The 25,556-nt window shown below is 46.1% G+C and overlaps 1 protein-coding gene across 3 annotated transcripts in view; it reads right to left on the bottom strand.

Annotated features, from left to right (window-relative positions):
* Window positions 1–12,529: 12,529 nt before the first annotated feature.
* USP25 (ubiquitin specific peptidase 25) overlaps window positions 12,530–25,556 on the bottom strand; it is a 144,121-nt gene continuing 131,094 nt past the window's right edge. For all 3 annotated transcript variants that reach the window (XM_040423224.1, XM_040423223.1, XM_040423226.1), the window contains 5 exons: window positions 22,182–22,260; window positions 20,851–20,930; window positions 17,687–17,810; window positions 16,663–16,858; window positions 12,530–13,591 (listed from right to left, as the gene is read on the bottom strand). In XM_040423224.1, the coding sequence (XP_040279158.1) occupies window positions 13,419–13,591; window positions 16,663–16,858; window positions 17,687–17,810; window positions 20,851–20,930; window positions 22,182–22,260 (652 nt within the window). In that variant the 3' untranslated portion in view covers window positions 12,530–13,418. The remainder of the gene's footprint in view (window positions 13,592–16,662; window positions 16,859–17,686; window positions 17,811–20,850; window positions 20,931–22,181; window positions 22,261–25,556) is intronic.

Below are 25,556 nucleotides of genomic sequence, written 5' to 3' on the forward strand. Positions count from 1 at the left end.
CAGCACCATGGGTATACGCCCAGCTACCAGTAGGAGAAGACACTAGATATGAAAAAGGTTGGCTCCGCCCAGGTGGTCTATACCCTCTCCACAGACAGTAGGCTGATCAGTTTGTACCAATAACAGTAGGATAGAGAAACAAAAGCAAAGAACCAAAATGTCCTGAATCGGGGAAAACAAAGGGAGGGATCTGTGTCCCCCAATTAATTGAACGAGAAACGGATTTTACGGTAAGTACAAAAATCCAATTTTCTAGTTAATGTCATTGGGGGACACAGCACCATGGGATGTCCCAAAGCAATCCTCGATGGTGGGAAGGAAATCTTATGCAAAAAGTTGGGCGCACAGGTGCAGGAGAACCATGTGACCCATCTGGACTAGGAGAGGCCATAGCATGAAATGGTAGATTGAAAAATAAGGCAGTGAGCAGAGGTGCTCCAGGACCAGGAAGAGTCCAAATAAATAAAAAAAAATTGTGGGAGACCACCAGGATTTCAAGGACACGTGCCTGGGGAAAAAAGGCCATATGCAAGAAAGGAATAAAGGGAAACACCCAGCTCCACACAAAGTAGGAAAAATAAAGAAGCTAGAGGATAGGGAGAAGAGCTAGATGTCCTGCGCAAGAACCGAGAGTTGAACAAGTGCGCACTAGAGAGCCAGAGGAAAGATCTGGAAGAACCAGGGCTCCCTCTGAAGAAACAGGAGAGAAGTACAACCAGAAGGTGTCTGTTGGTAATGGCCTAGCATTCTGCATATAGAAGGAGCCTCCAGGAGGAGGAGTTATAAGAGGACAGACCCAACAAGAAAAAATAGACCATGAGGGAACCTGGCAGGAGAGAAAATGCCTGGGAAAAAAAGGACAGGAGGAGTCCTGAACCAAGGAAAAAAACTACTTGAAGACAAACTAAAGGAAGACCCTGTGGACCACTCCTCGGCAAAAGGAAGGCGATTCCATAAGGCCTGGAAGCAAAGGAAGCCGACCAGTAAGAGCACTCAGCAAGAAAAAAACTCTAAAATTGTCTCAGACCAAAAACATGGCCTGTCCCTGTCAAACACCATGTGAAGGCCAGGGTAGAGAGGAAACAAGGAAGCACTGAACGATTGAGAGAAATAATAGCAAAGACTCCCCATAGGAAGGGAAGCAAGCCTCCTTCCACTGCAAGGCAGGTGGGAAAAGAGAAACACCCTGGAAACCCCATCCTGCCAGAGAAAGCAACCAACCTCTGGGGGAGAAGCGGGTCCTTGGTAATGACCAGGAGAAGGGAATGTAAAGACATGGTTCCCACACAAAGAAGGTGAGAATCGAGCCTCAGAAAAATTGGAATAAAATATCACTGTGAAATGTAAGACCAGAGAAATCCCTGGCCACATCAAGTCTCAGGAAAAAAGGAACCAGTCACAGGCACTGGTAAAACAAGTGGGGACACACTCATCCAGGGATGGCCAACCTGTGGCTCTCCAGCTGTTGTAAAACTACAACTCCCACCATGCCCTGCTGTAGGCAGACTGGACATGCTGGGAGTTGTAGTTTTGCTACAGCTGGAGAGCCTCAGGTTGGCCATCCCTGCACTCGTCTGAGAAATATTGGAGTAGAAGAGAGACGACTCCAAACAGTTCTCAAATCGAGGGAAAGCGCCATCCCACAAGTGGCCAATATTAATGTAAATTACAAACTGGGGCAACAAACTCCCAGGTACCAGGACCTGGGGAGAAGGGAAGAGAGGTTAGAATTTTAAGAGGGAAACAAGCCTATGAGGACCCAGGAGGGAAAAGAACCAAACCGGGCCCAAAGAAGCAGCTGTCATACAGAGCATGTGGGGTGGCAGAGATGCCATGAGTAGCTTCCCCAGAGGGAACAAGCCAGCTAGATGGTCTAAGAATCATTGGGGCAGGGACTCCAAGCAGGATTACCCAGTCAGAGGCTCAAGTAGGGTCCACAGAACTGGACCACATGAGGACAATAATAGCCAGATTATAAAAGGAAAAATTAAATGTAGCAACCAAAAGGGAAAAAAACACATCAGCCATGGTTAACCAACCATCCTAAGTGTAGCGACTAGCCTGCTGTATAACACTGCCCCGAAAGAGGCAAGTACAGCAAACTGGATTTTGTAAAAGAATCACCAGACTTCCATATGTCAGAAAAGGATGCAGAATTTGCATGGGGAAGTCGGGAGAGACTACACTGACATGTAGAAACCAGCTAACAGCAGAGCAGAATGAAACCCCAGAGGAAGGGGGAAGAAACTGACAGGTGCAGACAACGGCAAGGCCCAAGAGAACGGGCACTTCTGTTATGTAGCACAACTAATCAGAGAACATAAGGGAGTACCAAGAACGCCTGGACAATGGAAGAACTACGGGACCATGTCCGATCCCAGAGAGGGCAGCGGAAAATTCCACCCACCAAGTAGGTGTGTGGTGCTCACTAGTCCTGTCACAGCCATATCAGAGAGGACGTCCAGCGATGACCCAGAAACTGCAGTAGCTGCTATGCTCACAATGCTGTGTATCCCTGCAGGATAGAACATCCAGTGGTGATCCAGGTACTCTGCCAGGACTGGGCAATGTAACTCTGAAAACAAAGCAGAGAGGCAGTAACAGGGCGAGTACTCCATCCATGAAATGGGGTAACGCGGCTGTGTGGAATACATGAGTACTTTATAGGGTTGACAAAGAAGAAACCTAGCATGATAGCCAACAACCTGCCCATAGCAAAGGGAGTGTGGTTGTCTGGTGCATAACAGGACTGAGAAGTCCTGTTAAGTAGTGCGTCAAGCAATAAAGTAAACATCATGCCTAGTACAGGGGCATTGAGAAGACTTGGTGCACTCAGAGGGCCTGGTTCAAGAGACACTGCATGTCAGATCTGAACAGGCCAGCCATATACTGGATCTAACAATTAGAACTCTACTCCACCCAAAAAGAGGGGGGAACATATGGTTACCAGGTACAAACTACAACCAGGATTGTTTGTCGGATACAGCGCCTTGAGATAGTACAAGTACACCGCCGAGGACTACAGTAATGGGGTGCCAGATGCATACTAGAACCAGAAAAATTGGATTTTTTGTACTCACCGTAAAATCCTTTTCTCGTAGTAGGCATTGGGGGACACAGCACCATGGGTATATGTCCAACTACCACTAGGAGGTGACACTAGACATAAAAAAGTGTTGGCTCCTCCCCGTTGGGCTATACCCTCTCCACAGACACTAGGCAGCTCAGTTTGTACCAAAAGCAGTAAGAGAGAGAAGAAAGGCAAGGAACCAACAACTCCAGTACCGGGAAAGATCAAGAGACCAGCCCGGAGAAGCGGAAGTAAAACAACATAGGGTGGGATCTGTGTCCCCCAATGCCTACTACGAGAAAAGGATTTTACGGCGAGTACAAAAAATCCAATTTTCTCGTGCATGGCATTGGGGGACACAGCACCATGGGACGTCCCAAAGCAGTCCCCAAGGGTGGGAAAAGGACAGCCATGCCACCGGTTGGGCATACAGGTGCGGGAGAACCACGTGACCCAACAGGGGGAAAGCACAGAATAGGCAAGAAACCTCATAATAAGGTAGAAACCCCAATGAAGCAACAGCGAAGATTGCCCGCACTCCAGGACAAATGCCTGGGAGAAGGACCCAAATGCAAGAAGGCGGCAAAAGGGAAACACCGAGCTCCACCAAAGGCTGGAGAGAGAAAGTAGGACAGCACCACGTAGTGGAGCTACCCAACATTCTAATTGACTCAGGCAAAAGCACAAACACCCTGAAGTCAAACCCTGACAGGCCAGGGAAAAAAGGGAACATGGACTCATTGAAGGCCATACGAGTGAGGGAAGCCATAGCAAGGCTCACATGAGAAGGGAGCAGGCCTCCCCTCAGCGCAAAACAGGTGATGAAGATAAGCGCCCTATTGAAAGGAAAAAACCCCAAAGACGATGACGGAAACCGACAACCCTTGTAAGGGAAGGGGTTGTAAGTAAATGCCAGGAAAAGAGAAAAGATGAGGCCGGCATCACAAAATCAGGAGACGAGGAACGAGCCCCTGAAAACAAAATATCGCTGAGAAGCGCAAGACCGGAGAAACTCTGGCCAAGAAGTATCAGGGAAAAAAGGGGACCAGATGCAGGCCCCGGAAATCTCAGCAGGGACACCCTGGAGTGAGAGAAGCCATAGCAAGGCTCACAATGAAGTGAGCAGGACTCCCCCCACCGCAAAGCAGGTGATAAAGTTAAGCGCCCTATTGAAAGGTTGAAACCCCAAAAGGCGCCAAGGGAAACCGCCAACCCTTGGAAAGGGAGGGGGTTGCAAGTAAAGGCCAGGAAAAAAGATAAGATAAGACCTGCATCCCACAACCAGGAGACGAGGAACGAGCCTCTGAAAACAAAATATCGCTGAAAAGCGCAAGACCGGAGAAACTCCGGCCAAATGGAGTATCAGGGAGATGCAGGCCCAGGAAATCTCAGCAGGGACACACTGGACTGAGAGGCATGGGAGGAGAAGGAGAGTACTCCCAACAGTCTAAGGAGGAAGATTCTACAAACAACGATTATCATACAGAATCTGCGTGGTCCATGAACGGGGACAGGGACTCCAGAAAGGAGTACCCGGTATGGGCTCACAAGGAACCAGGAACTGAACCACCAGAGGCCAACGAAAGGTAGAATAACCAAGAAAAAATTAAGAGAACCGCTACATGGGAAGGGATTGGTCATGGACAACTAACCATTCTAATAATAGTGGCTAGCAATCTATATACATTGTCCCGGAGAGGACAAGTACAGCGGCTTGGGTTGTACCACAAAATCGACAAACACCCATACGCATAAGGAATGGCGAAATCGTTATAAAGAAACTGGGAGTGACTACACGAAATGTAGAAACCAGCTGCGACCGACACACAGAAGACTCCCAGGGGGAGAAAGTACCAGACAGGCGCAGACAATAGCAAGGTCCAAGGGAACTGCCCTCTGTCATATAGTACAACTAAGCAGAGAATATAAGGGAACACCCGGACCCAGAAGGAACTACGGAACCCTGTCCGATGCCAGAGCAATCAGCAGAAAATTCACCTACCAGGCAGGTGTGTGGCGCTCAGTGTTTCCGTCCCTGACCATTAGGAAAGACGTCCAACGAGGAAAAAACGGTGACCCCAGAAGGATTCCGTGTGGCGGAGGACATCCAGTGATGGCCGAAAACCGCTGCAGCGGCCGGAGCTCACCAAGCTCGTACCCAAACAAGGTAGAAGATCCAGTGGAGATGACTGTACTCCACCAGGAGTGGTCCGCCCTGTAACAGAAAACAACGCGGGTACTCCTTATGATATGGGGTAACGCGGAGTGCCGCGGACAGAAGTACTTTATAGGGATGGCAAGAGCAACCCTAGCACGAAAGCCAACAACCACCTGGCCATGGTGTAGGGAGCATGGTTGTATGTGGACCACCCACCAGATCAGATCAGCCATATACTGGGTACACCAGAAGTAGTAGTAGACCGACAAGGTGGCGGTGGGGGTTGGGCTGGCCCACCCCTGCCAGATATGGTTACCGTACACATGCTGAACCAGGATGGCCTGTTGTAGTCAGTGCCTTGAGAAAACACAAGAAGACCATAGAGCACGACAGTAGATGTCTGGAGTATAGAATAGAGTCCAGGGAAGGAAGCACCCCGTAATACAGAAACTGTATGGGCCACAGATTGCACCCTAGGGCCCAGCACGTGGGCTAAAAATACACGCCTAAAACCGAGCTAAAGTGGCAGCATGTTGCACACTAAGGAGAGTGGAAACAAAGCCACAGCATCCGGAAATGCAACCGCATTTGGAGGGTACAGGTCTACAACCTGGTAAAGTAGCAATACGGCTGTGTAGTGCAGAGATACAACCAGACAGGTGCAATGGGTACAGCATCTGGAGATGGTAGAAGTACTAGATTTAAGATTAGAGAAATGTGGCCGCATGGTGCCCCCTAGGACCAGAGAAGTCCAGCGGCTACCGCGTTAGCAATGCTACCTATATTCCGCTCGGGAGGGGGAAAATAGGGCCACACGGTACCACAAAGAACGACAGGTGCACACCACAATTAAGTAAGTGCAATGGCAACTGAAGGAGGCCCTCTATTTCACCAGAGGGAAACAGGGCCGCAAAGTACTCCATAGAGCCAGACAGGTGTAACGGTTGCAGAAATCTACCTAAGAAGAGAGTAAGATGGCTGTTTGGTGCACACTATGATGAGGTAGGTGCAATGGCCACGGCAATTGGAGGAGGCCTCAATATCTCGTCCGGTAAGGGAGAGAAAATGCCACATGGTAAACCATAAAGCCAGACAGGAGTAACGGCTACAGCATCCGGAGATGGTGCAGGTACTCTACCTATGAAGGGATCAAGGTGGCAACTTGGTGCCCACTAGACACAGAGAGGGGCAATTCTGTGGCAATTGAAAGTGGCCTCTATATCTCGCCCGTAGGGAGAAATGTTGCCGCATGGAACACAATAGAGCCCGCCAGGGCCATAGAGCCAACCAGGGGTAATGGCTACAGCATCTGGAGTAAGTGTAGGAACTAATCGCCACGGCAACAAAAACAGGCCTGTATTCACTGATACAGGCTACTACAAAAGAACCTTTAGAGGCCGAGGAGGGTTACCAACCCTACAAGAGGCGTTTGCCTGAATTATCAGCTTGCCTGGAACATAGCCCCTGGTGAGGGGAACCAGGAAGGTCTGTCGTGTACAGCCTACGAGGGCGCACGTACCAAAGACACCACGTAGGTGTCCTAGTTGCTAAGCACGGAGACGGCTGGCTTACCAGTGCGGTAATTACCTGTGCAGGTAGGAGAGCGCCATCCGAAAGTCCACTAGAGGGACACCGAAACCTGGGTAGGGTAGGTTCCTCCGTGCACGTTTGTCTTGACCTCACAGAAGGCTTCTGTATGGTGGAAGACCGCCTGATGCTCTGTTCCGAGAGAATCGGTGCAGAGGTGTCCCCAGAGGCAACTGACAGAGAAGGCTTCGTCACCAGCCTCAGGCCTGTCCTGGGGAGATCCAAGGATGCCGAGGAGGGGTGGAAGCTAGTTAAGACCACCAGAGGTTGGTCCGTGGGCTACTCCTTGCGTGACCCTGTATCGACGTGAGCCTAGGGGGGAGAGGAGACCGCAATTCGTGGGTAGCGCTCCAGCGACTCCGCCGGGGATTGGGCGAGTCAGGCCAGGTTCCCATGGTTCGACAAGGAGGGAGCCCATTCAGGGGGGACCTACACAAAAGGGTGGAAAAGGGGACGACGACGACAAGGCGACCACATGGAAACCTCCGTAAGACAACGGACGCACGTGAAATACGTGGCGATCCGATGAGGAGGCTGGGAGAGGAAGCCCTCATAGAGCAGCAGGGCTGACCTAACTGTCCCCGGAGCCACTGTTCCAAGAGGTGCAGCAGCAGCAATAGATCAGGTGGCAGGGCCGGAGGAAGAACCGCCCCTCTGACAGAGCAGGGCAGCTGGAGCTGGATTGGGTAAGGAGCAGAGGCCCCTCCCACGGAGGGAGGGAGAATGAGAGAGCCCGGGAAGCCAGGAGTGGGCGGAGAGAAGGCTCCGCCCCACGTGACGCTGGATTGGGCAAGGAGCAGAGGCCCCTCCCACGGAGGGAGGGAGAATGAGAGAGCCCGGGAAACCAGGAGTGGGCGGAGAGAAGGCTCCGCCCCACGTGACCTGCGGCCTAGTCGGCCGAAAAGCCGGGGCCTAGATTAGGGAAGTGCAGCCGGAAACGGACGCTTGCGATCGCGGGGGCGTCCTGAAGCCGGGAGGAACACAGGGCCGAGGGGAATTGAGGAAGCCCTCAGGAAAAACACCCGAAAATGACCCCCATTAATGCTGCGGCTTCTGTGAAAGTGCCGGACCCAGAAGAGACATGGGCCTCTCTGCAGGTATTTTGGCCCCCAAATAACCCCCCCTTCATGGGGATAGGGGAGATAAAGTGGGTGGACCACCCAGCAAAGTGCCCCAGACCCTAAGAGGCCATGGGAGGGAGTTGGGGAAGGAGGGAGGGAGAAGGGGACTACAGGGCCCCCACAATGGATCCGGATCTCTACTTACCTTCCGATGTCTTCAGGCGCAGCAATGACCACCCCCTCGGCGGACTCAACACGGGAGCCGTGGGTCTACCGGAATTCCACTGCGAAAGCAGTTACAAGTGGGGACTGGGTGGCTGCCAGGTACCTGAGTACGCGCCCGCAGGGGGGCAACTAAAGTGGAACACGATGGAGCCACCCCTGCCGCAGGCCGAAACCTGCAGAGAAAGAAAAAATGATTGAAGAAAAAATAAAATAAAAAAGTAGCAGGATGACCTGCACAAAAAAGCAGGTCAGGTCTGCCTCCTATGGACACTAGAACAAGACTGAGCTGCCTAGTGTCTGTGGAGAGGGTATAGCCCAACGGGGAGGAGCCAACACTTTTTTATGTCTAGTGTCGCCTCCTAGTGGTAGTTGGACATATACCCATGGTGCTGTGTCCCCCAATGCCATGCACGAGAAAGAGTAATGAACACAGTGTCTGAGGATGGTACCATCACTCTGCATAAAGAGGGGTTACATGATTGCCTAGCACACAGAGCCAGGAAAGGGCAATGCAGGAGTCGTATGGGCCACAGGTTGTACCAATAGGGCACAGCACTTGGAGATACTACAATTACTCCGCCTGAGAATAGGAGTAATCTGGCTGCATGGTGCACACTATAATGAGAGTGGAAACATGGCTACAGCATCTGGAAATGTTATAGGTACTCCACTTGATAAAGGAGTAATATGACTGTGTAATAACTGTGTTATTGGGCAGACTAGATGGGCCAAATGGTTCTTATCTGCCGACACATTCTATGATGCACACTAAAACCAGACAGGTGTGATGGCTACAGCATTTGGAGATGGTGCAGGTACTCTACCTAATAAAGGAGTAATACGGCTGTGTAGTGCAGAATAAAACCAGACAGGTGTAATGGCTACAGCATTAGGAGATGGTACAGGTACTCCACCTAAGAAAGGAGCAATGTGGCTGCATGATGCACACTAGAACCAGACAGGTGCAATGTCTACAGCATCTGAAGATGGCATCTGTACTTTGCCTGATAAGGGATAAATACGGCTGCATGGGGCACACTAGAACCAGACAGGTATAATGGCTACAGCCTCTGGAGATGGTACAGGTACTACACCCAATAATGGAGTAATATGGTTGCGTGGTGCACACTAGCACCAAGATGGTGTATTGGCTACAGCGTCTGGAGAAGTAATACGGTGGTCTGGAACACTCTCCGACTAGGAGGGAGTGTTGAATATAGCCCCTGGTAATAGTGAAATTACTCCAGCTGAAAAGGAGATACATTGGAACCAGGAAAGTCTGCCGGATACAGCATTTGGCAGTGATACAAGTACCCCCCTGTGAAGGGGAAGGCGTACGTACCTGGGACACCACATAGGTGGGCCGGCGTGCTAAACATGGTGGCGGGTAAAGCACCACCTACTGGAGAGGCGGCAAGCTGACTTACCTGTGTGGATAATTACCTGTGCAACCAGAGGAGTGCCATCTTAAAATCCGCTAAAGGGGATACCAACCCTGGAGAGAGGTTCCTCAATGGACATTTGTCTTTGACCACCCAGAGAGATTCTGTATGGTGGAAGACCGCCTGATGCTCTGTTCCGAGTCAAAATCGGTGCAGAGGAGTCCCCCTGATGAGGCAGAAGAAACCTGAGGCGTTTCTCCCCAGTGCTAGTCTCGTCCTGGGAGGAAACCAGGATGCAGGGGATGAGCAGGACCTATGAGGGGAGACCCTAGGCCGCTATTGGACTCTGCCCCCTGATATGGACTGAGGCAAGAAGCAAAGGACTCCTGGGGGGAAGGGGGGGGGGGGGGGGGGGGGAAGAGATGTATGCTGCCGCATGAGGGCAGGGAAGAGCGCCATAATATCATCATAGCTGAGAATCGGCGCAGGCTACGGTGGAGGTGAGGGACCCACGTGGGGAGGTGACCCCTGAACAAAGTTTAGGGTAACCCGACTGAGCCCAGGATCTGATAGCACAGCAAGCCCCAGCCACACAAAGATCCTGGATGCTAGAAAAAAGGCGGGAACTGGCGCGGCCTAGTCCAGGCACAAGCCGGGGACTAGAGTAATTAGGAGGCCGAGGAAGGGAAGGACGGCCAGGGGGAGGGGACCCCGATAGAGTATGGATGGATGGGAGGGAAGGAATCCCTAACTAGGGTAGGGAGCATACTCACCATCTGGAGTCTTCGGGCGCCGCAGGGTCACCCCTTTCGGTAAACTCGCACTAGAGTGGGATTACCGGTACTCCACTGTGGATGCAGTAATGGGGGACTGGGTGACCAGCGAGGAATGCGCCCGCAGGGGGTGCAACTAAAGTGGACTTCCACAATTAAGACCCCCTGCTGCAAGATAAAACCTGCACCTCTAAAGTGAAGAGAAAAAATTTAAAAATAAGGAAAAAATCAGCAAGACCTGCAGGAGAAGAGCAGGTTGTGTCTGCCTCCTACGGACACTAGACTAAAACTGATTAGCCTAGTGTCTGTGGAGAGGGTATAGCCCACCTGGGCGGAGCCAACCTTTTTCATATCTAGTGTCGCCTCCTAGTGGTAGCTGGGCGTATACCATGGTGCTGTGTCTCCCAATGACATTAACGAGAAACTCTAGCCATCCCTAGTCCCATAGTAGACCACCTAAACAGACTCCACAAAAACTACATTGCATACAAGAAAAAGTTTGCTCAGTACTGCTCAGTATCCTACACTGCTCAAAAAAATTAAGTGAACACAAAAATCCTAGATCTGAGTTAATTAAATATTCTTCTGAAATACTTTGTTCTTTACATAGTTGAATGTGCTGACAACAAAATCACACAAAAATAAAAAAATGGAAATCAAACTTTTCAACCCATGGAGGTCTGGATTTGGAGTCACACTCAAAATTAAAGTGGAAAAACACACTACAAGCTGATCCAACTTTGATGTAATGTCCTTAAAACAAGTCAAAATGAGGCTCAGTAGCGTGTGTGGCCTCCACGTGCCTGTATGACCTCCCTACAATGCCTGTGCATGCTCCTGATGAGGTGGCGGACGGTCTCCTGAGGGATCTCCTCCCAGACCTGGACTAAAGCATCTGCCAACTCCTGGACAGTCTGTGGTGCAATGTGACGTTGGTGGATAGAGCGAGACATGATGTCCCAGATGTGCTCAATTGGATTCAGGTCTGGGGAACGGGCGGGCCAGTCCATAGCATCAATGCCTTCGTCTTGCAGGAACTGCTGACACACTCCAGCCACATGAGGTCTAGCATTGTCTTGCATTAGGAGGAACCCAGGGCCAACCGCACCAGCATATGGTCTCAAGGGGTCTGAGGTTCTCATCTCGGTACCTAATGGCAGTCAGGCTACCTCTGGCGAGCACATGGAGGGCTGTGCAGCCCTCCAAAGAAATGCCACCCCACACCATTACTGACCCAATGCCAAACCGGTCATGCTGGAGGATGTTGCAGGCAGCAGAACGTTCTCCGCGGCGTCTCCAGACTCTGTCACATGTGCTCAGTGTGAACCTGCTTTCATCTGTGAAGAGCACAGGGCGCCAGTGGCGAATTTGCCAATCTTGGTGTTCTCTGGCAAATGCCAAACGTCCTGCACGGTGTTGGGCTGTAAGCACAACCCCCACCTGTGGACGTCGGGCCCTCATATCACCCTCATGGAGTCTGTTTCTGACCGTTTGAGCAGACACATGCACATTTGTGGCCTGCTGGAGGTCATTTTGTAGGGCTCTGGCAGTGCTCCTCCTGTTCCTCCTTGCACAAAGGCGGAGGTAGCGGTCCTGCTGCTGGGTTGTTGCCCTCCTACGGCCTCCGCCACGTCTCCTGATGTACTGGCCTGTCTCCTGGTAGCTCCTCCATGCTCTGGACACTACGCTGACAGACACAGCAAACCTTCTTGACACAGCTCGCATTGATGTGCCATCCTGGATAAGCTGCCCTACCTGAGCCACTTGTGTGGGTTGTAGACTCAGTCTCATGCTACCACTAGAGTGAAAGCACCGCCAGCATTCAAAAGTGACCAAAACATCAGCCAGGAAGCATAGGAACTGAGAAGTGGTCTGTGGTCACCACCTGCAGAACCACTTCTTTATTGGGGGTGTCTTGCTAATTGCCTATAATTTCCACCTGTTGCCTATCCCATTTGCACAACAGCATGTGAAATTGATTGTCACTCAGTGTTGCTTCCTAAGTGGACAGTTTGATTTCACAGAAGTGTGATTGACTTGGAGTTACATTGTGTTGTTTAAGTGTTCCCTTTATTTTTTTGAGCAGTGTATAAGGCCTTTCTTAGGTGCCATTCACACTACCGTATTTTTGGTGCGGATCGCACACAGACCCATTCATTTCAATGGGTCCTCCAAAATTTTTTTAAAAAATAATGACAGCACACTGTCCTGTAAACATGTCCTACTCTTATTGGATGCAACACGGACATCATCTGTATTTTTTGCGGATTGCAATGCATACGGTTGTGTGAATGCACCCTCATAGCACGTTAACCCTTTGCTGGCGAGCAGTGCACATTTGGGTACTTATGGGTCTAAAACTCAGGAGGTGGTGGCAGCAGGTTGAATGGACCGTGTTGTGGTTTATACCCAATTTGCAGCCTGAGTGTCAGGTGAGAAAAGGACTGATTGAGCTAACAGATTAACCCCTTATAGTCGCACCCACGTCACATCCTTTTTCTTTTAAAAACAAATTTATTCGAGAAATAATGTGCTGATTTTCTAAAGATAAAAAAAAAAATAATAATCCTTCAATGAATCAAGAAACAGATTTTAACCCCACAAACCCATCCATTAAGTACTGCTCAGCTCATCAAAAATAATCATCTGTTCATACAGAAATGTACAGTATCTTATTTTTTTTGCAAACAGAGTAGCCATAAATAAAAATTTATTCTTAAATGTCATTTACAAGCTACCAGGTGTCATGTCCTTTAACACAGCGCCTGATAATTAAAATGGCTGCTCTCACAGATAATAAATCCAGCCGTAATGAAGAAGAAAAGAAAAGGCGGTTGATAAAATTATTTTTTTTGTAGATAAAAGCAATGTAATACTGTCACAGAAATGTGGCCAATGAAGCGGACTTGTCATAAGTATTTTGGGATAGTTTGGTTGCATTTGCTCTGTTTAAAATGGATGCTGAAGGCCATGCGTAACTCAGGTGTGGTTGCGGTCTGGCTAAAAGTCTATACAGTCATTTTGTCTTTAGCAGTTTGTAACATAAGGAAAAGTTAAAAACTATAGCAGCAACAAAGCAAACCTTGTCATGGGAAGGCATGAGTTAAAAACTAAAAGAAAAAAAAAAAAAGTCTATACAATGTGCGTAAAAAGGTGCATTGTTCATCTCCCATCAGCCGGTGTACGACTAAGTGACAACATAATTCGAGCAAACCGCTCGCACAGCTCGTGCGTGGAGAAAGTAGGAAGCTTTGGCGGGTCGTTGAAACCTTTGATTTCTGTCGAGCAATCGAGCAGTTTTGGCAGGAAGTCAGTCAGCTTTTCTTGCAGACAGGCTGGAGAGAAGAGAGGAAAAAAAAAAAAGGATGAAGAGGATCAGTGAATACACAAAACAAGCCCATCCACTCTACAGCTGGCCAACAGTCATGTCCATGGTGTCTGGCCAGAAGAGGACACAGGAACTGGACAAGGTTGAAGGGCATCTGTCAGCAGTTTTGTACCTATAGAAACATAGAATGTCTCGGCAGATAAGAACCATTTGGCCCATCTAGTCTGCCCAATATACTGAATACTATGGATAGCCCCCGGCCCTATCTTATATGAAGGATGGCCTTATGCCTATCCCATGCATGCTTAAACCCCTTCACTGTATTTGCAGCTACCACTTCTGCAGGAAGGCTATTCCATGCATCCACTACTCTCTCAGTAAAGTAATACTTCCTTATATTACTTTTAAACCTTTGCCCCTCTAATTTAAAACTGTGTCCTCTTGTGGTAGTTTTTCTTCTTTTAAATATGCTCTCTTCCTTTACCGAGTTGATTCCCTTTATGTATTTAAAAGTTTCTATCATATCCCCTCTGTCTCTTCTTTCTTCCAAGCTATACATATTAAGGTCCTTTAATCTTTCCTGGTAAGTTTTATCCTGCAATCCATGTACTAGTTTAGTAGCTCTTCTCTGAACTCTTTCTAGAGTATCTATATCCTTCTGGAGATATGGCCTCCAGTACTGCGCACAATACTCCAAGTGAGGTCTCACCAGTGTTCTGTACAGCGGCATAAGCACTTCACTCTTTCTACTGCTTATACCTCTCCCTATACATCCAAGCATTCTGCTGGCATTTCGTGCTGCTCTATTACATTGTCTTCCCACCTTTAAGTCTTCTGAAATAATTACTCCTAAATCCCTTTCCTCAGATACTGAGGTCAGGACTGTGTCAAATATTCTATATTCTGCCCTTGGGTTTTTACGCCCCAGGTGCATTATCTTGCACTTATCCACATTAAATTTCAGTTGCCAGAGTTCTGACCATTCTTCTAGTTTTCCTAAATCCTTTTCCATTTGGCGTTTCCCTCCAGGAACATCAACCCTGTTACCTATCTTTGTGTAATCAGCAAAAAGACAAACCTTACCAGCGAGGCCTTTTGCAATATCACTTATGAAGATATTAAACAAAATCGGTCCCAGTACAGATCCCTGTGGAACCCCACTGGTAACATGACCTTGTTTTGAATGTTCTCCATTGACTACCATTGTCTGTCACTCAGCCACTGCCTAATCCACTCAACAATATGGGAGTCCATGCTCAATGACTGCAGTTTATTGATAAGTCTTCTATGTGGGACAGTGTCAAAAGCCTTACTAAAATCTAGATATGCGATGTCTACTGCACCTCCACCGTCTATTATTTTATTCACCCAGTCAAAAAAATCTAAGATTTGTTTGACATGATCTCCCTGAAGTAAACCCATGTTGTTTTTCATCTTGCAATCCATGGGATTTTAGATGTTCCACAATCCTATCCTTTAATAGGGTTTCCATTAATTTGCCTACTATTGATGTCAGACTCACTGGTCTATAGTTGCTCGATTCCTCCCTACTACCTTTCTTGTGAATGGGCACGACATTAGCCAATTTCCAATCTTCCGGGACGACTCCTGTTACTAATGATTGGTTAAATAAATCTGTTAACGGTTTTGCCAGCTCACCACTAAGCTCTTTTAATAATTTTGGGTGTATCTCATCAGGCCCCTGTGACTTATTTGTCTTCACCTTAGACAGCAAACTTAGAACATCTTCCTCTGTAAAGATACATGCATCAAACGATTTATTAGTCATTCTTTCTAGTGGAGGTCCTTCTCCTTTTTCTTTTGTAAAAACTGAACAGAAGTATTCATTAAGGCAGTCGGCTAGCCCTTTATTCTCTTCTACATACCTTCCGTCCTTTGTTTTTAATTTAGTTATTCCTTGTTTTAATTTCCTTTTTTCATTTATATATCTGAAGAATGTCTTATCCCCTTTTTTCATAGACTGAGCTAGTTTTTCTTCTGCCTGCGCTTTAGAAGTTCTTATAACTTGCTTGGCCTCTCTCTGCCTAATCTTGTAGATTTCCTTATCTTCATTGCTCTGGGTTTTTTTATAATTACAAAATGCTAGCTTTTTATTTTTAATGATTTGGGCCACTTCTGCTGAGTACCACAGTGGTCTCTTCCTTTTTTTGTTTTTACTGACAAGTCTAATGCAATTTTCTGTTGCCTTCAATAATGCACCTTTTAAGTAGTCCCATTTCTCCTGGACTCCATGTAATCCTATGACACAGGCTGACCTGTTACATGTGCTCTTGGCAACTGAAGACATCTGTGTTGGTCCCATGTTCATATGTGTCTGCATTGGTGAAAAAAATGATGTTTTAATATATGCAAATGAGCTTCTAGGAGCAACGGGGGCGTTACCATTACACCTAGAGACTCAGCTCTCTCTGCAATTGCCGCATCCTCTGCACTTTGAGAGGGCAGGCAGTGAAGATGTCATATTACGCCTGGACCTGTCAATAACAGTGGAGAGGGCGCGGCAGCTGCAGAGAGAGCAGAGCTTCTGAGTGTAACGGGAACACCCCTGTTGCTCCTAGAGGCTCATTTGCATATTAAAAATATAAAAAAAAAAAAAAAACAACAGCAATTCGGGCACATATGAACATGGGAACCACACAGATGCCTTCAGAAGCCAAGTGCACATGTAACAGGTCAGCCAGCTTCATAGGCACAAATCTGCTGACAGATGTCCTTTAAATGGGTTACCCGGTAATAAATATTGAGGGCTTGGGCTACATGGTGATCTTGACCGTGACACCCGAGGCCACAATATCGATGTGTAGACCCAGCTTAACAGAGACTCACTTACTATTTCGGTCGATGACATGAAATACTACATTTCATCTGTAGCGGCCATGGCAGAGGATCAGGGGGAAGTAACAGCGACTGCAGCAATCAGCGGCCGACATTATCTAAAAAGGGGTTGTCCTGAGGAGTCAACCCACTTAATATGATCATTCTCAACACTAATTAATATGGGCCATTTGGGACCCGGCTCCTGCTAGGTATAAGAAAGGTTACACTACAGAGACTCACGTTCCATTTCTTGTCCCAGGTAGGAACACCAGCGATTCCTCATGTCTTCTACAGCAATAATGTCCTTTTCCTCCATTTCATCAACCAACAGCATGGGCAGGCATGGCACAATGAGTTCGTTCATGAGAGTCAGGCCGTTGCTGACCGCTTCGGTGTCTCCAGACTCGAACATGATTGCGGCTTTCTCATTTAGTTTCTTCGAGACACAAGAAATATGGGTTCATACGCAACTGAATGTGCATGAATATGGTGCATTGTGCAGACTACTACAGTAGTAGTCCATACACCAAGAGCTGTACCTAGAGACAGGACCACATTTCCAATGGTCGGGAACAGAGGTTACATAGTACTAAATACCACTTAAAGGGGTCGCAATGGAATTTCACCCATTGAAGCGAATAAGCATCATTTATAGGAAAGTTTATGCTGGAGCTCTGAGCAGGATTACTATGAATAAACATCATGAATTTAGGGAATCAAGGTCATTGAGTTAGGGTTAAAGGGGTTGTGTCACTTCAGCAAGAGCATTTATCATGTAGAGAAAGTTAATACAAGGCACTTACTAATGTATTGTGATTGTCCATATTGCTTCCTTTGATGGCTGGATTCATTTTTCCACCACATTATGCACTGCTCATTTCCATAGTTACGACCACCCTGCAATCCATCAGCGGTGGTCGTGCTTGCACAGTATAGGAAAAAGCACTGGACTTTCTGGTGGCTGGGACCGTGGCACCGCACATAGGCTGGCGCTTTTTCCTATAGTGTGCAAGCACGGCCACCGCTGATGGATTGCAGGGTGGTTGTAACTATGGAAACAAGCAGTGTATAATTTGATGGAAAAATGAATCCAGCCAGAAAAGGAAGCAATATGGATAATAACTGTATATTAGTAAGTGCCTTGTATTGAGTTTCTCTACCTAATAAATGCCATTTGCTAAAGTGACACAACCCCTTTAAGCTATACGTAGAATGGGTTGTGTGACATCAGGCACATTTTCATAGGCTACAGCCATTTACTTACCAGAAAACACTCTCTTCGATAATGGGATATCAGCTCGTCGTCATGTCCTCTGTACTGGCCTCTTGAAAGCAGATCCTTGTTGTACTGGTAGCCATAAATGAGGTACAGCAATGCGTCAACATAACTAAAAGACAAGACACAGTCCCTTTCACCTAATAAGCTTGAAATATTCAATTTATCTTATTAATAAACTAAAATGTGTTTATGTGTATTTTTTTAATTTATTTATACAAAGCGTTTACCTTTTTTTCCCTCCAGCACTTCAACCCCAGCCATTCTCTGTTGTTACATTTAAATTTTTCACTCTCTCCCTTCCTGAAGCTATAACTTTTAAAAAAATTTCCATTTGAGGGCTTATTTTTGTAAGGACAAGTTATACCTTCTATAGGCACCATTTAATATGGCATATGATGTAGTGTAAAAAAATTCCAAATGGGGTGAAAATGGAAAAAAATAATTCCGCCATAGTTTTATGTGTTTTGTTTTAGCAGCGTTCCCTATGTGGTTACCTTTATTCTCCAGGTTAGTATGATTACCACATTTATATAATTTTTCTTTAATAGAAATACATTAAAGTAAAAACATTTTTTTTTTGCATCACCAGATTCTGACCCCTTTAACTTTACAAAGCTGTTTGAGGGCTAATTTTTTGAAGGACTGTGTCATATTTATTGATACAATTTTGGAGTGTGTATGACTTTTTAATAAATTTTTATTCAATTATTTGGGGAGGTGAAACAACAAAAAAAAATTGTTTAAGTAATTTTTTCCCCCTGTTACAGCAGTCACCGTATAGGATAAATATTTTTAGATTTTAATAGTATGGGCGTCTTTGGGATGCCTACGATTTTTTTTTTTTTTTACTGTATTTTTATAAATTTTAAACTTTTTATTTTAAAACATTTTAAAAAGTACCCCTAGAGGACTTGAACATTCGATCATTTTGCTTCTCCCATAGATTCCATAATTTAAGAAAGCAGCCTATGGGAGATTCAATATATTCCTATGGAGTACTGCCACCTGCAGGCCTACATAGGAATATACCTGTGGGTAGGCATCATAGCCTCAAGCAGGCTTAAAGCTACCATCACCAATGAACAGCTTTCCTGACCTCAGCAAGGGGAGGTCGTTTGGGCTGCAGTTCTCCTGGAGAAAGCTGCCTCAGATGTAGTGATCACAACTGACTGCGACATCGGAGAGGTTAAATGTCTGCAATTGGTGTTATTGCCAATCACAGACCCTTGTGCTGTTTCACATGGGCGAGTCTATTGCGGGAATCACACGCCGTGTGTGAGAGTGATCCTCTGCTCTGAACTTGCAGAAGCGCACAGCACTATAAATCATGATAATGCCATGTGCTCCTGGAACTGTGATTCACGCAATGGACTCGCTCGTGTGAAGCAGCCCTTTAGCCCTAGGTGCGTCCTGTATAAAACAGCAGAAACCCGTTGGCTATTTTTAAAGACAAGATTTGTACCATACATGTATAGCGCAAGTTCAAAAGGGTTTTACTGGGACCTCCAGCAATGACAAAAACAGTAATTCTAGAGTCCCCTCCCTAGTTGCATGAGTAATAACGGCTCCATATGGTACTGCCATAGATCGTGCCAAGCACTGTAGTTGACAGTCACATCAAAGTGAATGGAGCGGTGATCATGCATGTGCACTTGTTATTAGTGCGAAAACCCCTATAATTTCCAGGATCTGTGGTTTCTCCAAATCCTGAATTAGAAGCAGGAGCCCTGTAATGTATTACAGTCCCACTCCTGTGGGGGATAGGTCATCATTAATTCCTGAAAAACCCCTTCCCGACTGCCTAAACAAAGATGGCGCTCGCTTGCGAACTCCCTAGTGAATGTATGTGAGCGCCTATCACTTCGAACGCACACATTTAACCCCTTTGATGAGGTGGTAAAATGCGACCACGGCAATTGTGAGGTTAAAAACCAGGAGCGCAGCAGCCTCGGTCTTCCTGAATGATAGGAGGCTGGTGCACAATAGGAACACAATAAAATTCTCAGTAAAAATGCTAAAGCATTGGAGTCTATGAGAGAAGCAATCTAATGAGTGCTTGTTCAAGTTCCCTAAGGGAATTATTAAAAAGTGTAATGAAAAGAATAAAAAAAAAAAAAAGAAAAATTCTAAAATCAACCCCCTTTCCCCAAATTATAATAAAAATACATAAACAAAAAAAAAAACATCACGGTTAGCGTCACATTCGAAAACGCCCGTACAAATATAAAAATATTTATCCCATACGGCAAAATATAAAAAAGTCAAAATTGGCCAATTCGCCATTTTTTGGGATGCTTCATCTCCCATCAAAATTTTAATAAAGAGTGATCACAAAGTCACACACCCCAAAATAGTATCATTGAAAAGTACAGATTGCCCCACAAACAAATGAGCCCTCATACAACTCCGTACACATGAAAAATAAAGTTATGGGTGCCCGAAAATGGCAACGCAAGGAAAAAAAATAAGTTTTTCTTTTTCTTCCAGCATTAAAATTCAAGAAACAAATCAACATATGTAGTAGTATTGTTGTAACCGTACTAACCTAAAGAATGAACGTAATAGGTCAGGTTTACGCATAGGAAACTATGTAAAAGCAAAACCCATAAAACTGTGGCAGAATTGTGTTTTTTTATTTATAATTAAACCCCCTTTGGAATATTTTTCCCGCTTCCCACTTCATTGTTTTCAACCGTAAAAGGTACCATTAGAAAGTACAACTTGTCCGGCAAAAAAAAACGAGCTCACATATTGCCATGTGAATAGAAAAAAAATATAAGTTATGGCTTTGGGAAGGCTGGGAGTGGAAAACAAAAGATAAACAGAAAATTGCCCGGTCCTGAAGGGGTTAAACTGTGCTAGTACCAATACCAAAATAGAGTTAAGTGTAAGGAAGAGACTGCAGGAGAGAAGTTTGTTACTTGAGATGGTAACCTAATCTTCTCCAGGTGGAGGTAGAGCACCTGGGGGACCCGTAGGAATGAGAGAGGACATTGTATTCTGTGTATGAGATGAGCAGTAGACTGGGAGATTCACGGTAAAACAAGGAACATTAGAAACCGAGACGGGAAATCCAGAACATAAACTAAAACGTGACCATACCAACACATGTACAACTGCTGAAATGTCTGAAAACCACAGCCTCGTACCTCTTGTTCTGAAACAGTTCCAATCCAATCAGGATTAACATTGTTGTGTCTCGAAAAGTGCGGTATTCCTTGTGCCACCTCTATTCAAGAGAAAGTCAACAAAAAGGATGGTTAGACGAACAGGATCCATAAACAGAAGTCATTATCGAGAACAGGAACCGTGAGAACAGACATGTACCCAGCAGTCAGTCACATTAACAAAACTTGTCCCAAAAAAAGTCACATTGTTCCAGCAGCAGGAACGCCACTGCGATGAAATATGTCCGTTTTCAATGGTGAAGGGGGTTGTGCCTTTCCCCTATGGGGAAGGTTGGCAAACCCAACTCTTGGGAGACCTGTAAAGGGAAGCATATTTCCCTGCTTCCCAAAGTTGGCTCCATGGCTCCTTCTCTCCCTAGGCTCTGCTACTCTGCACGCTCCCAGGATGCAAACTTCCATTTTGATGCTGTTGCAGCCAATCGTTGGCAGCTGCTCCCCTTGCATCATGTCAAACGGTCACGCGACGCAAGGGGAGCGGGTCAAAGCTCTGGCCAGTGATTAGTTGCAGCGGAGTCAAAGCAGAAGTTTACGTCCTCTGCCAAAGGGAAGGGGTGGGGGGGGGGGGGGGCGGCCAAAAGGTGCACATCCCCTCTAAAGGGGAAGACTTATTTACTCCACACTGAATGGACAGGAATTCTAACTGGTGCACGTCAGGACTGGTTTGGTCTAATCGTGGGAACACAACAAAGTGGGCGGACAATGTGAGGCTGTTGTCCAGGTGCTATGGCTGATCTGCTATGCCAGATAAAGAGACTGGAAGAAAGCAGCATAGCCGATGACAAAATTATAAAAAAACAGACAACCCCCTTTTATTCACACTATAAGGGCTCGTGCACACGACCATATGTATTTTGTGGTCCGCAAAACATGGACCCGAACAGCCAGCCCCTAATAGAACAGTCCTTTCCTTGTCCGTAATGCGGACAATAATAAGATATGTTCTATATTCTTGTGGAACGGAGATACGGAAACGGGAAAAAACAGAATGGACATGGAAAAAAAATATATACATTCAGGTGTATGAGCCCTAATAGGTGTGTTTAGCACTAGCTGACAAAAATGCACAAATATAGTATTCTAGTAAATCAGTAAGGTCAATAATGAGCCACCAGAAAGGGTGAAGACGTCCCCCGGAGAGAATGAAGCAGTGGACTGATGAGCATGACCGATCCAATCAGCAAGGGACACAGGGACCGCTAAGCGTGCCAGCGAAAGGGTGGTTATAGGTGATAAATACTTTGAGGGACAACCCCTTTAAACGTAACACATATAACGTTACATTGTATACCAACCTTGTACTCCTCCATGTTAACCTCATCTGGTTTTATCAGTTCCAGCTTAGCTTGGGCCACTTTCATAATGTTCCGACAACTTTAAAAAAAATAAAAAAAATGTATATGTTAAAAGGTTTTCCTTGCGTCGAGAATAAAATGTATACTTTTTCTTCCCTGGGTTGTGTCTGGTACTGCAGCTCAGCTCTATTCACTTTAAGGCTACTTTCACACCTGCGTTAGGAGCGGATCCATCTGGTATCTGCACAGACGGATCCGCACCTATAATGCAAACGATGGTATCCGTTCAGAACGGATCCGTTTGCATTACCATGAACAAAAAAAATAAAAAATAAAAATAATTTATTTTTTTGTTCATGATGATGCAAACTGATCCGTTTTGACTTGCATTGAAAGTCAATGGGAGACGGATCAGTTTTCAATTGCACCATATTGTGTCAGTGAAAACGGATCCGTCCCCATTGACTTACATTGTAAGTCAGGACAGATCTGTTGGGCTCCGCATCGTCAGGCAGCGTTTTGGTGTTCGCCTCCAGAGCGGAACGGAGACCAAAACGCAGCCAAACTGATGCATTCTGAGCGGATCCTTATCCATTCAGAATGCATTGGGGCTAAACTGATGCGTTTTGGGACGCTTGTGAGAACCTTGAAACGGATCTCACAAGCGGACCCAGAAACGCCAGTGTGAAAGTAGCCTAATGGGGCTGAAATTCAATATAATGCACAACCCAAGGACAAGAGTGGTGCCATTTATGCCTAAACTAGAAGAACAAAAACATTAAAAGACAAGAAAGCAATATAAAAATTAGCATAGAATATTAAAGGTTTTGTCTCACTTCAGTAAATGGCATTTATCATGTGGAAAAAGTTAGTACCAGGCACTTCCTAATGTATTGTGACTGTCCATATTGCCTCCTTAGCTGGCTAGATGAATTTTTCCATCACATTAGGCACTGCTCATTTCCATGGTTACAGACCACGTTGTAATCCATCACTGGTGGTCGTGCTTGTACACTATAGGAAAAAGCGTCAGCCTCTCTGGTGGCCGGGACCATGGGAGCACATAGGCTAGTGCTTTTTCCTATACTGTGCAAGCACGGCCACCACTGATGGATTGCAGGGTGGTCTGTAACGATGGAAACGAGCAGTGTGTAATGTGATGGAAAAATTTATCCAGCCAGCAAAGGAGGCAATATGGACAATCACAATACATTAGTAAGTGCCTTGTATTAGCTTTCTCTACATGATAAATAGCACTTACTGAGGTGAGACAATCCCTTTAAGAAAAATAGAGCTCAACTCGCCCACAGCTTCACAGTCTTTAGATACTTCAAGTCCAAAGTAGGCCAGTCTAAGTAGCGATTCACACGACAGTTCACACGGCCGATGCCTGTGTTTTGCGGACCCGCGGTTTGCTCTCTGCAACACGGGCACCAGCCGTGTGAACTCTGCATCGCGGACCCCCTAATTTCAACGAGTCCACAATCAGCAAGATGCAGCAAAAGCTCGGACATGTTCTATATTTCGCTGCATGTTGGGAATTGCGGACCCACTGAGCTCAAAGAGTGCGCACCATGATGCGGAGTTCTGTGGTGTTTTGCAGACCTGCAGTTTTACGGTCTGCAACGCAGGCACCAGTCGTGTGAATGGGGCCTAAATGTAGACTGTATGCAGCCATTTCAATTCAGTTTAGGGGGTGTTCACCTTCAGATAATTCTCCAAGTCCTAACATGACTTCCTGATCTCACCTGATACTGTACCAATAGTATAAGGGTTCATGCACACAGCCGTAGCCGTTTTTTTTCAGTCCGAAAATTACGGATTAGCAAAACACGAATACCAAATTTTGTTGATCGCTACGTTCTGCCCTCTGTTAGAAGTGCCTATTCTTGTCCCCAAAAAGGAGGCAGCGGAACGGTCGTGTGGATGCGGACAGCACACTGTGTGCTGTCTATCTTTTGCGGCCCAGTTGAAATGAATGGGTCCTCATCCGACCCACAAAAAATGCAGATCGGATGCGAACAGAAACTACGGTGGTGTGCATGAACCCGAACAACGTGAAAAAGTTTGTTGAGCTAATGTTGGCAAAATTAGTATTACTGTGGAGGGACACATCCCCAACTGGTAACACCCAGCTGGACATTCATTTCAAACTGCTAGTGATTTATTCATAACTTCTAAAGGCAGATAATTACTAAAGCAGACATTTCAGGAGAAGTGACAGGTCCTCTCTAGGAATCTGACTTCTAATACATTTCCCTCTTCTCGGCCCCTGAAAATTACATGCTTATGCCTGAAAGAAAAGCTAAATAGCACAAAATAATTTTAGAAAACACCACTATAGTTATAGCTGGCTGTAATGTAAGGCACTGTGCAAATGCCTTTAAATGAAAATGAGGATTATTTTAATATTTACAAAATTTTGGGGTGTGAATTCATTACCGATGCGATGATTATACCGGGGAGGACATGCCCCAATAAACAATACTAGACCCAACCGGATAAGGTGCCTTCAGAGCATTGTCCTAACACACATACATACATTAGAGAGTCCCAATCTGAAACCACTCCAATACATTCCTGACCCCCTGCATATCTGGCCAGAGAATTGATAACCCCCTCACCATCTTCTTGGAATCTGTGAACGATACTACACGTTACTACAGGGCAACATTAAAGTTACTGCACTTGCCTCATCCAAGAGGCCTAATATATTTGATTAATTGTGACACTTCCCTATAATCCTCAAGCTGGCTTGTGAAAAGGGTCAAAAGCCAGTGGCCGAAAATACATAAGGTCACAAGTGTGTCATCGCCTCAGCTCTAGTCAGCAATGGACGGATTGTTTTTCATTCCATTTATTGCCACCAAAACCGAAAAACCCAACACGAAAGGACAATGTTGAACGTTCCGATGAAAAGGCTTCCTTCTGTATGTGACATTTCTTTTAGAAACATCAGACCCAAATAAAAAAATTTAAGCAGAGACCTTAAAGGTTATGTACACCTTTGGGGGCATTTGTTTTTTTTATGGTTGCATTATACTTATTTTGAGCTCAAAATTTTTTTTTTCAATTGGTCCTTATTAAAGAGGACCTTTCATAGGTCCAGACATTCTAAAATAAGTAGCACGTTATGTAAGGCATAAAGCAGGGATCTAATGGCGCTTACTATTTTTCCTGGGCGCTGCGCCGTTCGCCCGCTGTGCCACTGTTGAATTCTCCCGCCTGGTATGCTAATGAATAGCATCGGTACAGGGAGGAGGAGACGCCAGGGTTTCTCAATGGGCGTCTCCTTCTCCCTGGCTGTAGCGTGGTCCAATCACAGCAGAAAGCGTCACAGCCTGGGAGAAAAAAAAAACGAGATTTTTGTATAAC

The sequence above is a fragment of the Bufo bufo genome, chromosome 3, assembly GCF_905171765.1.
Source record: "Bufo bufo chromosome 3, aBufBuf1.1, whole genome shotgun sequence".
NCBI classification, from domain to species: Eukaryota; Metazoa; Chordata; class Amphibia; order Anura; family Bufonidae; genus Bufo; species Bufo bufo.